Source organism: Canis lupus, chromosome 19 (assembly GCF_011100685.1).
Source record: "Canis lupus familiaris isolate Mischka breed German Shepherd chromosome 19, alternate assembly UU_Cfam_GSD_1.0, whole genome shotgun sequence".
Taxonomy (NCBI): domain Eukaryota; kingdom Metazoa; phylum Chordata; class Mammalia; order Carnivora; family Canidae; genus Canis; species Canis lupus.
Window position 1 is genome coordinate 12,780,360 of NC_049240.1, and position 14,821 is coordinate 12,795,180.

Below are 14,821 nucleotides of genomic sequence, written 5' to 3' on the forward strand. Positions count from 1 at the left end.
ACTTTATTTACTTATTCATGAGAGACACAGAGGGAGAGAGGGAGAGAGAGAGAGAGAGAGAGAGAGAGAGAGAGAGAGAGAGAGAGGCAGAGACACAGTCAGAGGGAGAAGCAGGCTCCCGGCAAGGAGCCCAGTGTGGGACTCGATCCCGGATCCTGGGACCACACTTTGAGCCAAATGCAGACGCTCAACTGCTGAACCACTCAGGCACCCCGGTCCGTTGTATTTCTATATAAAATTTGAGTCAGTTTGTCAATTTATACTCCCTCTGGGATTTTTAACTGGGATTGTAGTGAACCTATAGATTAATTTAGAAAAACAAATTAGGTGGCTTATTTTCTCCTATATAAAGAAATCTATAGGTAGGTAGTCCAGATATGATACATTACTCTATTGCACTGTTTAGAACCCAGGCTCCTTTGTCTTGTTGCTCAGCTGACTATTCATTGACTGTCTCCTCATTGATACAATACAGCTAGTGTGTTACCTCAGGTTTCAATTATGCAATTCAGGAGAAAAAGACAAAAGGTAAAAGGTATGTGGCAGCTGAATCTTTCACCGTTAAAACATCTTTTCTTAATGATCTACTGGACAATGTATACATACATCTCATTAGTCTGAACCGTTTTATCATGTCATTTTTAACTGCAAAGAAATCTGGAAAAATGTTTTTAAGTAGTGCCCCTAAAAATTCAAGTTCTGTTAATAGAAAAGAAGAGGATAAAATATATTGTCAAACAGACAGACAACTAGGTACTCTGTACAAGTAATAAAAGTCCTTAAGGGCAGCCCTGGTGGCACAGCGGTTTAGCGCCGCCTGCAGCCCAGGGCGTGATCTGGAGACCCTGGATCGAGTCCCATGTCAGGCTCTCTGCATGGAGCCTGCTTGTGTCTCTGCCTCTCTCTCTCTCTCTCCCTGCATCTCTATGAATAAATAAATAAAATCTTTAAAAATAATAATAATAAAATAAAAGTCCTTAAAAAAATTCTTCTCTAAGACTGCTAATCTCTTAGTTAAGAAAGCTAGTGAAGGACCAGGTTTGGTGGAGAAGTTCATAGATGATCTACTAGATGGCTTCAAACTCTGAACTATATGACAATTCAAAATTTGAAAAGCTCTAGATTAGGAGTATTTGATGTTTACAAAATAAAATGAAGACATTTTGGCATCTGGTTTAACAGCATTAAGAAAATGTCACTTGTTTGTAAATGAAAGTAGAATCTGTTGCCCCAATTCAAGACCATTTCATTTCCTTCCACACACTAAAAATAGTCACAAGACAGGGAAAACAGATGGTTAAATACATATGTAACTTATGATGCCTTAACGGATGAGGATCTCCTGTCAACTGGAATAGGTCATTGTTTTCAACCCATTTCAACAATGCACAGAAGATTCTAAGTAAAGAATTACTGTACATTACACGGAATTCAAAAAAATGCACAAATAACATATTCTAGTCTCAGGCTGGCTGAAGTTTAGGGAAGTGGAAAGAAATAATGATGTTGGTTGACAGAATCAGGGATATCTGGGGTGATGGTGATGCAAGGCAGATAGAACTGATTGACGTGATGACTCCTAGACTAAATGACTCTGAGAAACATTTTAACTTTCTAGATAAAGTCATCTACAAACTTCCTATTCTCTTGCTAACTCATATACAACTTGCCAGAGATACTATATTTTCACTGAACTCCATGAAAACAGTTCTTGAAATGTGCTGGCGGTATCGTGATTAAAAAAGATTATACTTATTATTGGTTTACCTTAAAAGATACAGAGGAGAAATGACTGATATGGTCATCTACTATACTCCTGTACATCAGGTTTCTCTGTTAGCCACAGCTCTGATTCTGGTTGTTTCCATTCTTCTCCAAGCAGTGTGTTAAAACCGAAAGGCTTGAAATATTCCAGACGATGGCTAAACACAAAGAAAAAGAAGGTGGGAATTGAAATGAATTATGCATTTGTGAAATAGTTGTCCTGAAGGGCTATTCATTTTGTCACATTTGTGACAGAACAACATTCTATTTTAAAAATACCAAAGGTAAGATGTATTCTATATGTACAACTTTTTTATTCTTGCTATCAAACACTCAGCTCTGAAATTCACCCACATCTTAAAACACTCTTAATTCTACAAAAGCTCCCTCACACCTGAGAGAAGAAATAAAAATCAACACTCAAAACCTGTCTCATTCTATCTAGCATTAGAAAAATATTATACTCTCAGAGATGTTTTTACATTCAAATTTTGAAATACTTTATAAGCCATATAGATAATTGTTTTAAAGTTTCAGCTCTGTAGCTTAGAGGATAGACTACTTTGCCAAAGCAAGAGAACTTAATGTAAAAGAGATTTAATTCTAGTTCTTTTCTTTCTAGGAAAAGCATTTACCTATTGCGGCTTACCAAGGAGAGAAAGCCTTAACTAACATGTAACAGTGGATGTTAAACTGTGTAGAAAATCATTCTGCTCTGGCTCAATCTTATGATGGATGTTATCAGGGGAAGACAGCCAGAGACTTAACTGAAGGGCACATTTTCAAACAGCAAGAAAGGATTTATTAACCCTTTAATTACACAGAAAACACACAGATGTCTCTGGCCATTAGCTCTGAAAGGGATCATAAATGAATTTGCAACCATACTTTGATACCAGCTGTTGCAATACTAAGAAAGGCTTTTCTCATACTGCTATGGAGATATAAGTGCTCTACTGACAAAAGTAAGAGAAACTATGTCTGTCCAAAGTCAGTCTATCAAGTACTTACTAGGGACCATCAGGGAACATAGGACTCTACTAGGTATTTGTATACATATCTTCTTTGAGTGAAAATGTTACTACTGTTCTACGCATAATTCATTTTCAAAAAACTCAGAGTTGAAACATATTTTCATTTATTTTCTACTTACAAATCAGGTTTTTGTCCTTGCTGCAGTTCATGTCGAGGTACAGGGTAAAGAGCTTCATAGTTTCTCTTATCTTTTGATCCATGAATAGCAAATGCATTGAATTTTGTCACATGTGGTGGAAAATAACTCCAAGGAAGATAAGCTCTACCTTCCCATTTTGTCTCTCCTGTGCACACTTTGTACGACAGAGCAAGTTCTTTCTACAGAAATAACAGGTGAAATACAAAAGGTAAATTTAGATCTATACTGTAAACATTTTATATACGATATGTATATAACATATATGTATATTACATATTTAAGGATTTTGTCTAATATTTTTATTTACTTACTTTCCACACATTTCTTCTTCCAGAGAGTAAAAGCACCAAATGTTGTCCATGACTGTCAAAATTAAAATTCCCCATGAGTGTTTGAAAGAAACAAATGTTATTTCCTTTACTTTCCTTCATGTCTGCAATATGTGCATATCTACAATATGAATATTAGATAATTATAGGGAGAATCAGTGTGTTCAGTTACTTAGAAATATCATCTTTGAGTATCTCATTTTTCAGAAAACTGCAGTCAAATGCCTAAAGCTACACATGTTCAGACTGCCTCTTAAATTTTATAAATAAGAAATTACATAAAATACTTCAACCAGTTAGATGGTACAAAATATGAAAAAGGGTGTGACATACCATAGTATCTGCTGCTCAAAATAAAACCCATTTCAAAAACTAAATAAAGTACCCTAAAAGAAGCTGGCACTGATTTATAAGTCTGAATCCAACAACTTTACTAAAGGTTACTTCTGTAAAAAAAAAAAAAAACAAAAAACAAAACAAAACAAAAAAACAAAACTGTCTTGAAGCTTATTAGGAAGATAGAAAATAAAAACATAGATTGTCTAATAGAAGTGAACATGCTGAAGATTTTAACTTGTATCTATTCTCTTCCACAACTGTCCTCTCAGTTCTGTCTGCCTCTTGTATTTTCCTGCTTTATACCATTAGTTTTTGACACTAATGTCACATTTTCAAAGATAAAATATATCCTCATATGGAATTCTAACAAGAGTGCATAATTGGGATTAGCCAGGTCAGTAAGAATTAAAGGATTTCAAATAGCTACATGAAGCAAATTTACTGTCAGTGGAAAAGACTAAACATTTCCTCTCAAATGGACTGTTGTGAGCTTTTCAGAGAGGACTTTCCTTCAATAAACTATTTTTAACAGAAAACAAGCATTGGTTTTCATTTAAAAGTTCTCAGCTTATTTTTATTATTATGCAACTTTAAGAACATCCTAAAAGGAATAAAATTCCTTGCAAATTAAAACAATAATATTCTTCATGTTGCTTTCCCAGAGGTTAATTAACCATCACAGGAGTTGACTGCCTGAAGCAAATGCATGATTCTTGATTATTAACTGTCCCGTAATAAATGAAACCAAACTACTCTACATACTTCTTTTAACTTCTTAATAACTTAAAAATATATTTTTTAAATTATTAATTTCATACATAATGGTTATCATATAATTTAAAAACAAAAGAGAATCTAATTATCCTATTCATCTACTACGAAGTCATCACTTTGTGAAAATAAACTGGTATCATCTAATAAAATTAAAACTAAGGATAGGAGCAAGATGGCGGAAGAGCAGGGTCTCCAAATCACCTGTCTCCACCAAACTACCTAGAAAACCTTCAAATTATCCTGAAAATCTATGAATTCGGCCTGAGATTTAAAGAGAGACCAGCTGGAATGCAACAGTGAGGAGAGTTCGCGCTTCTATCAAGGTAGGAAGACGGGGAAAAAGAAATAAAGAAACAAAAGGCCTCCAAGGGGGAGGGGCCCCGCGAGGAGCCGGGCTGAGGCCGGGGCGAGTGTCCCCAGGACAGGAGAGCCCCGACCCGGAGACGCAGGAGCTGCACCGACCTTCCCGGGGGAAAGGGGCTCGTGGGGAGTTGGAGCAGGACCCAGGAGGGCGAGGATGCCCTCGGGTTCCCTGGGACAGTAACAGAGCAACTGCGCGCCCAGGAGAGTGCGCCGAGCTCCCTAAGGGCTGCAGCGCGGACGGCGGGACCCGGCGGGACCCGGCGCAGCTGGAGGGGCTCGGGCGGCGGCTCCGCGGAGGGGGCTGCGCGGCCCCGGGAGCAGCTCGGAGGGGCTCGGGCAGAGGAAGAGGCTCCGTGCGGAGGGGCCTGCGCGGTTCCAGGAGCAGCTCGGAGGGGCTCGGGCGGCAGCTCCGCGGAGGGGGCTGCGCGGCCCGGGAGCGCGAATCCAACAGCGCAGGCCCCGGAGCACAGGGCGCCGGGACACAGCCCAGGATCCGGCCTCCCCCGGGAGGGGCAGAGGCCGGGAGGGCCCAGGACAGCAAGGACGCTCCTGCCCCAGCTGAGCAGATCAGCGGCCCCGCCCCGGAGCCTCCAGGCCCTGCAGACGGAGAGCTCCGGAGTTCCTGCGGGAGCTGAATCCAGGTTTCCAGAGCTGCCCCGCCACTGGGGCTGTTCCTCCTGCGGCCTCACGGGGTAAACAACCCCCACTGAGCCCTGCACCAGGCAGGGGCACAGCAGCTCCCCCAACTGCTAACACCTGAAAATCAGCACAACAGGCCCCTCCCCCAGAACACCAGCTAGACGGACAACTTCCAGGAGAAGCCAAGGGACTTAAAGAACACAGAATCAGAAGATACTCCCCGGTGGTTCTTTTTTTGTTTGTTTGTTTTTGTTTTTGTTTTTGTTTTGTTTTGCTTTTTGATTTGTTTCCTTCCCCCACCCCCTTTTTTTTCTCCTTTCTTTTTCTTTCTCTTTTTCTTCTTTTTTTTTTTCGTTTTTTTTTCGCTTGTCTTTTCTTTCCTTCTTTCTCTCCTCTCTTTTTCTCTTTTTCCCAATACAACTTGCTTTTGGCCACTCTGCACTGAGCAAAATGACTAGAAGGAAAACCTCACCTCAAAAGAAAGATTCAGAAACAGTCCTCTCTCCCACAGAGTTACAAAATCTGGATTACAATTCAATGTCAGAAAGCCAATTCAGAAGCACTATTATACAGCTACTGGTGGCTCTAGAAAAAAGTATAAAGGACTCAAGAGACTTCATGACTGCAGAATTTAGAGCTAATCAGGCAGAAATTAAAAATCAATTGAATGAGATGCAATCCAAACTAGAAGTCCTAACGACGAGGGTTAACGAGGTGGAAGAACGAGTGAGTGACCTAGAAGACAAGTTGATAGCAAAGAGGGAAACTGAGGAAAAAAGAGACAAACAATTAAAAGACCATGAAGATAGATTAAGGGAAATAAACGACAGCCTGAGGAAGAAAAACCTACGTTTAATTGGGGTTCCCGAGGGCGCCGAAAGGGCCAGAGGGCCAGAATATGTATTTGAACAAATCATAGCTGAAAAGTTTCCTAATCTGGGAAGGGAAACAGGCATTCAGATCCAGGAAATAGAGAGATCCCCCCCTAAAATCAATAAAAACCGTTCAACACCTCGACATTTAATTGTGAAGCTTGCAAATTCCAAAGATAAAGAGAAGATCCTTAAAGCAGCAAGAGACAAGAAATCCCTGACTTTTATGGGGAGGAGTATTAGGGTAACAGCAGACCTCTCCACAGAGACCTGGCAGGCCAGAAAGGGCTGGCAGGATATATTCAGGGTCCTAAATGAGAAGAACATGCAACCAAGAATACTTTATCCAGCAAGGCTCTCATTCAAAATGGAAGGAGAGATAAAGAGCTTCCAAGACAGGCAGCAACTAAAAGAATATGTGACCTCCAAACCAGCTCTGCAAGAAATTTTAAGGGGGCCTCTTAAAATTCCCCTTTAAGAGGAAGTTCAGTGGAACAGTCCACAAAAACAAAGACTGAATAGATATCATGATGACACTAAACTCATATCTCTCAATAGTAACTCTGAATGTGAACGGGCTTAATGACCCCATCAAAAGGCGCAGGGTTTCAGACTGGATAAAAAAGCAGGACCCATCTATTTGCTGTCTACAAGAGACTCATTTTAGACAGAAGGACACCTGCAGCCTGAAAATAAAAGGTTGGAGAACCATTTACCATTCGAATGGTCCTCAAAAGAAAGCAGGGGTAGCCATCCTTATATCAGATAAACTAAAATTTACCCCAAAGACTGTAGTGAGAGATGAAGAGGGACACTATATCATACTTAAAGGATCTATTCAACAAGAGGACTTAACAATCCTCAATATATATGCTCCGAATGTGGGAGCTGCCAAATATATAAATCAATTATTAACCAAAGTGAAGAAATACTTAGATAATAATACACTTATACTTGGTGACTTCAATCTAGCTCTTTCTATACTCGATAGGTCTTCTAAGCAAAACATCTCCAAAGAAACGAGAGCTTTAAATGATACACTGGACCAGATGGATTTCACAGATATCTACAGAACTTTACATCCAAACTCAACTGAATACACATTCTTCTCAAGCGCACATGGAACTTTCTCCAGAATAGACCACATATTGGGTCACAAATCGGGTCTGAACCGATACCAAAAGATTGGGATTGTCCCCTGCATATTCTCGGACCATAATGCCTTGAAATTAGAACTAAATCACAACAAGAAGTTTGGAAGGACCTCAAACACATGGAGGTTAAGGACCATCCTGCTAAAAGATAAAAGGGTCAACCAGGAAATTAAGGAAGAATTAAAAAGATTCATGGAAACTAATGAGAATGAAGATACAACCGTTCAAAATCTTTGGGATGCAGCAAAAGCAGTCCTAAGGGGGAAATACATCGCAATACAAGCATCCATTCAAAAACTGGAAAGAACTCAAATACAAAAGCTAACCTTACACATAAAGGAGCTAGAGAAAAAACAGCAAATAGATCCTACACCCAAGAGAAGAAGGGAGTTAATAAAGATTCGAGCAGAACTCAACGAAATCGAGACCAGAAGAACTGTGGAACAGATCAACAGAACCAGGAGTTGGTTCTTTGAAAGAATTAATAAGATAGATAAACCATTAGCCAGCCTTATTAAAAAGAAGAGAGAGAAGACTCAAATTAATAAAATCATGAATGAGAAAGGAGAGATCACTACCAACACCAAGGAAATACAAACGATTTTAAAAACATATTATGAACAGCTATACGCCAATAAATTAGGCAATCTAGAAGAAATGGACGCATTCCTGGAAAGCCACAAACTACCAAAACTGGAACAGGAAGAAATAGAAAACCTGAACAGGCCAATAACCAGGGAAGAAATTGAAGCAGTCATCAAAAACCTCCCAAGACACAAGAGTCCAGGGCCAGATGGCTTCCCAGGAGAATTTTATCAAACGTTTAAAGAAGAAATCATACCTATTCTCCTAAAGCTGTTTGGAAAGATAGAAAGAGATGGAGTACTTCCAAATTCGTTCTATGAAGCCAGCATCACCTTAATTCCAAAGCCAGACAAAGACCCCGCCAAAAAGGAGAATTACAGACCAATATCCCTGATGAACATGGATGCAAAAATTCTCAACAAGATACTGGCCAATAGGATCCAACAGTACATTAAGAAAATTATTCACCATGACCAAGTAGGATTTATCCCTGGGACACAAGGCTGGTTCAACACCCGTAAAACAATCAATGTGATTCATCATATCAGCAAGAGAAAAACCAAGAACCATATGATCCTCTCATTGGATGCAGAGAAAGCATTTGACAAAATACAGCATCCATTCCTGATTAAAACTCTTCAGAGTGTAGGGATAGAGGGAACATTCCTCGACATCTTAAAAGCCATCTATGAAAAGCCCACAGCAAATATCATTCTCAATGGGGAAGCACTGGGAGCCTTTCCCCTAAGATCAGGAACAAGACAGGGATGTCCACTCTCACCACTGCTATTCAACATAGTACTGGAAGTCCTAGCCTCAGCAATCAGACAACAAAAAGACATTAAAGGCATCCAAATTGGCAAAGAAGAAGTCAAACTCTCCCTCTTCGCCGATGACATGATACTCTACATAGAAAACCCAAAAGTCTCCACCCCAAGATTGCTAGAACTCATACAGCAATTCGGTAGCGTGGCAGGATACAAAATCAATGCCCAGAAGTCAGTGGCATTTCTATACACTAACAATGAGACTGAAGAAAGAGAAATTAAGGAGTCAATCCCATTTACAATTGCACCCAAAAGCATAAGATACCTAGGAATAAACCTCACCAAAGATGTAAAGGATCTATACCCTCAAAACTATAGAACACTTCTGAAAGAAATTGAGGAAGACACAAAGAGATGGAAAAATATTCCATGCTCATGGATTGGCAGAATTAATATTGTGAAAATGTCAATGTTACCCAGGGCAATATACACGTTTAATGCAATCCCTATCAAAATACCATGGACTTTCTTCAGAGAGTTAGAACAAATTATTTTAAGATTTGTGTGGAATCAGAAAAGACCCCGAATAGCCAGGGGAATTTTAAAAAAGAAAACCATATCTGGGGGCATCACAATGCCAGATTTCAGGTTGTACTACAAAGCTGTGGTCATCAAGACAGTGTGGTACTGGCACAAAAACAGACACATAGATCAGTGGAACAGAATAGAGAATCCAGAAGTGGACCCTGAACTTTATGGGCAACTAATATTCGATAAAGGAGGAAAGACTATCCATTGGAAGAAAGACAGTCTCTTCAATAAATGGTGCTGGGAAAATTGGACATCCACATGCAGAAGAATGAAACTAGACCACTCTCTTGCACCATACACAAAGATAAACTCAAAATGGATGAAAGATCTAAATGTGAGACAAGATTCCATCAAAATCCTAGAGAAGAACACAGGCAACACCCTTTTTGAACTCGGCCATAGTAACTTCTTGCAAGATACATCCACGAAGGCAAAAGAAACAAAAGCAAAAATGAACTATTGGGACTTCATCAAGATAAGAAGCTTTTGCACAGCAAAGGATACAGTCAACAAAACTCAAAGACAACCTACAGAATGGGAGAAGATATTTGCAAATGACATATCAGATAAAGGGCTAGTTTCCAAGATCTATAAAGAACTTCTTAAACTCAACACCAAAGAAACAAACAATCCAATCATGAAATGGGCAAAAGACATGAACAGAAATCTCACAGAGGAAGACATAGACATGGCCAACATGCACATGAGAAAATGCTCTGCATCACTGGCCATCAGGGAAATACAAATCAAAACCACGATGAGATACCACCTCACACCAGTGAGAATGGGGAAAATTAACAAGGCAGGAAACAACAAATGTTGGAGAGGATGTGGAGAAAAGGGAACCCTCATACACTGTTGGTGGGAATGTGAACTGGTGCAGCCACTCTGGAAAACTGTGTGGAGGTTCCTCAAACAGTTAAAAATAGACCTGCCCTACGACCCAGCAATTGCACTGCTGGGGATTTACCCCAAAGATACAGATGCAATGAAACGCCGGGACACCTGCACCCCGATGTTTATAGCAGCAATGGCCACGATAGCCAAACTGTGGAAGGAGCCTCGGTGTCCAACGAAAGATGAATGGATAAAGAAGATGTGGTTTATGTATACAATGGAATATTACTCAGCTATTAGAAATGACAAATACCCACCATTTGCTTCAACGTGGATGGAACTGGAGGGTATTATGCTGAGTGAAGTAAGTCAGTCGGAGAAGGACAAACATTATATGTTCTCATTCATTTGGGGAATATAAATAATAGTGAAAGGGAATATAAGGGAAGGGGGAAGAAATGTGTGGGAAATATCAGAAAGGGAGACAGAACATAAAGACTCCTAACTCTGGGAAACGAACTAGGGGTGGTGGAAGGGGAGGAGGGCGGGGGGTGGGAGTGAATGGGTGACGGGCACTGGGTGTTATTCTGTATGTTAGTAAATTGAACACCAATTAAAAAAAAAATTAAAAATTAAAAAAAATAAAAATAAAAAAAAAATAAAACTAAGGATAAAACTTTAGAATTCTATCCAAGTTCTTAACTGCTTTCTAGACAAGTTATAAACCTATTTGCCTTAGCTATCTCACCTGTATGATGAAACTAATCACATAATAATTGAAGTTTTCTTACCTCACATGACAGTTAAATCATAGTTTTCAGTAAAAGATTCTGTCATGTTAGTTAAAAGGTAACACACAAAGATATATGACTACTCTCAAAAATAAAATTGTGAACAGCTATGTTTTCCAAATTACAATTAGCAAGAAATCAAATTAAGGGAAAATAAAATGGTATCTAAAATCTCATTCAAATCAACTGTTTGGGACTCTGTCCACCCAACAAAGATATAGAGGATACTGGATATTAGATACAGAGAGGTATTTAAAGGTCACTTAAAATGAATAATGGCAATACAAGAAATATTCATTACTACTTTACTAATTCAGAATTTATATGAATTTAGAATTTAGATGACATTTAGATGACAGCCATAAATTTATTTTTTACATATATAGGAAAAAACTGCCAACCAGATAAAGAGGGTTCCTAAAGGACTGGTCAAATTTGAAATGATTCCAAGGTTAATATTTTTGATAAGTCTAAAAAAACCTATGTGTGATTTAATTTTTATCCCTAGCATTGAACACAAAGTGACATAGTATACATTCAATAATTCAATGATGAGTAAAGAATACATAAATACATAATTGTGTAAAACATAAAATTCAAGTTTAATCTAGTCATTTAAAAAATTCCCTAAAAGAATATAGTTCAATTCATTATATCTATATCTCCCTTTATTTCTGAATAGCTAATACATAATGATGCAAATTTCAGAATAAGTAGTGAAAGTTTGTTATTTATAATGATAAATATATTTATATTTTTCACTTTACAAAAAACTTTACAATTTATTAGAAAATCAGCCACACTAGTGAATTATATATATCAGCATATTTTCAAACATTTATAAAATATGATATATTTACTTAAAATACACATAACAATACACATAATTCATATACATATGTATAATGTATAATGAATAATTAATTCAGATTAGCATTCTTCCTTTTGGTTGAGCTTTTACCATGAATCATATCATTTATAACTAGAAATTAACTGTATTCAAATTATATAGTAATGAGTTAGAAAAAATTTTATACTTACGGACAAAGTTCAACTTCTAAATATTGTTTGGTTATGTCATTCAAGAAAAATGCTTCCACAACTTTTGAAAAGAGATAAGACATACCAAGAAATTTAACTTTGCTTCAGTAATAAATAATTTATTTTTTAGAATATAAAATGAATTAACTCAATATTTTAATTTTTTAAAAAAAGATTTTATTTATTTATTCATGAGAGACACAGAGAGGCAGACATAGGCAGAAGGAGAAGCAGGCTCCCCATGGGAGCTCAATGCAGGACTCGATCCCAGAACTCTAGGATCACGCCCTGAGCCAAACACAGGCGCTTAACCGCTGAGCCACCCAGGCGTCCTAACTCGTTATTTTTAACATGATTCTATCCCCACTGGAAAAGGGGAAAAGAAAATAAATATACATTGCTTGGAAGAGGAAATACATAGAAAATAAATCATCAATTTTTTCCCATATCCAACTGTCCTAAGTTAAAAATATTAACAAAGCCTAGTGTTAGGTGAGATTTCAAAAAAAAAAAAAAAATATATATATATATATATATATAAACGCTGCTACACAGACTTTGAACCAGTTATCTTCTTCTAGGAATTTATCTTAAGGAAATAATCAGACAACTGAGAAAAGAAATAAATATAATGCTATTCATCAAAGCATTGCTTAAAAATTGGGAATGATCTAAATGGTTATCTCTAATGTACAACTAAAACTCCTATTATACAGGAGAGCTGTTAAACATTACAAACAAATATACAGTTAAATTTTTTTGATATGGGAAGATAGCCATCATATTTGATAAGCAGGCTGCAGAAAAATAACCAAATGTACATGGAATAAGAATATCCCCGTGTGCCTGTGTCTAGATGTCTACAAAATATGCATAGATATACAAAAAATGACTGCTTATCTTTGAGAGGGAGAATACAGGTAGGTGATTTTTCTTTTCTTTATAATTTCCGGGAGTTTTCTGAACATATCATATTTTAAAAGTTATTTAATTATGAAAATAATACCTATTTCTTATAAATGATTAAAACAATACAAACACATGAAGTAAAAAGTCAAAGTCCTTTTCTTCCCACTTTGCTCTAAAACCTGTCAGACTTTTTCTGTCCTTCTACAACCTATTTCACCTGCATGGATTTTAAAAAATAAATATGGAATCATACTTGCCTACAACTTTCCTTTTTCACAAAAAAACAAACAAACAAAAAAACCCCCAACCTTTCTAGCATATAGAAACCTAATGCTTTTAAATTACTACATAGTATTCTTCTATAAAATGCTATAATTTATTCATATAATCCTTTAAGATAAACATTTAGGGCAGCCCGGGTGGCTCAGTGGTTTAGCGCCGCCTTCAGCCCCGGGCCTGATCCTGGAGACCTGGGATCGAGTCCCAATTCGGGCTCCTGGGATGCAGCCTGTTTCTCTCTCTGCCTGTGTCTCTGCCTCTATCTTTCTGTGTCTCTCATGAATAAATAAAGATAAACATTTAGGTTATTTCCAGTTTTCCATGTGTTATTTTTATAATGAAATATCTAAGATACAGATACAGTTCCATCAACAAGTCAGCCTTGTCCCTTTCTAAGTCTTTAACCTAAATGAATTAGAATGCTTCCATGATGGTTAATTTTATGTGTCTAGTTTAACCACGGTACCCAGATATCTGGTCAAACATTATTCTAGATGTATTGGTGAAGGTATTTTTTGAAACAGATTTAACATTAAATCAGTAGACTTTTGGTAAAGCAGATTACCCTCCATAATGTGGCTGAGTCTCATGCAATCAATTGAAGGTGTTAACAGAAAAAAGACAAAAAAAAAAAAGAAAAAAGACAGACCTCCCCTGACTGTGAAGGAATTCTGCTGGCCGACCATCAGACTCAAATTGCAGTATTAGCTCTTCCTTAGGTCTCCAGCCTACCGCTCTGCCCTGCATATTTTGTACTTGCCAGCCTCCAAAACTACATAAGCCAATTCCTTAAAATAAATCTCTCTTTCTCTATACACACACCCTCTCTCTTTCCCTCTCTCGCTCCCTCTCAACCCTGTTTCTCCAGAGAACTCTAATACATATTCTAATTACTATTTTGCATAATCATCTTAAAATCATTTTTGCATCTTCTCTATTAAACACTGTATTAAATTCTGGGAGTACCTTAATAGGCTTACAATCTAATCAGACATGAAAGTGGATGCTCCTAATAAATAATATTAAAAGGGAAGGAGGCATGGGTTGCTGCTACATAATTAAAAAAAAAAGAAAAAAGAAAGCAAGAAAACAGACACTTAGCTCAAAAAAAAAGTGATTTAGGGAAGGATTCTTGGAGAAGGTGCTATCTAAGCTCCACCTTGAAAAATGAGTGGGAATTGGGGGAAGAACGATGGAAAGGGCATTCCAGGGTTAAGAGAGAGTATAATCAAATGTACGTGATTAGGGAAATATTGTCCCTTAAAGAATTAGAAATAGTTCAGTCTTTCTAGGCAGACATTTCAACGCATGAAGCATAATTCTGCAAAAAAATAAGGGACTAGGTCATTGAAAATCTTATACAGGGATCATAATAAGAAGGGTGAAACTATCCTGAGAGGATAGAGAGCCTGAGAAGGTTTGTAAGGACCTGAATTATGAGTTTGAATTTTCATTTTTGATAGATCTCTCTGGCTTCTAAGTGAAGGATGGATATAGGGGCAAAAGACTATTAAGGAAGCTTTGACTAGCCAAGGTAAAAGATCATAAAGGCCTAACTTATGGTAGGGATGTTGTGGATGAAGAAGAGGTACTAAATTAGAGAAACATTTAGG

The 14,821-nt window shown here is 37.7% G+C and overlaps 1 protein-coding gene across 6 annotated transcripts in view; it reads right to left on the reverse strand.

Annotated features, from left to right (window-relative positions):
* Positions 1–14,821, reverse strand: part of C19H4orf33 (chromosome 19 C4orf33 homolog) — a 306,277-nt gene that overhangs the window by 277,087 nt on the left and 14,369 nt on the right. For 3 of the 6 annotated variants that reach the window (XR_005373915.1, XR_005373914.1, XM_038564639.1), the window contains exons 4-7: positions 12,021–12,081; positions 3,250–3,388; positions 2,918–3,117; positions 1,768–1,922 (exon numbers count right to left, since the gene is read on the reverse strand). Coding sequence is in view for 4 of the 6 variants with exons in the window: in XM_038564639.1 (XP_038420567.1) it covers positions 1,802–1,922; positions 2,918–3,117; positions 3,250–3,388; positions 12,021–12,081 (521 nt within the window). In the remaining 2 variants the exon portion in view is untranslated. Of the gene's footprint in view, positions 1–113; positions 1,923–2,917; positions 3,118–3,249; positions 3,389–12,020; positions 12,082–14,821 lie in introns of those variants that run through there. The other 3 variants (XM_038564641.1, XM_038564642.1, XM_038564640.1) reach the window with 2 other exon arrangements.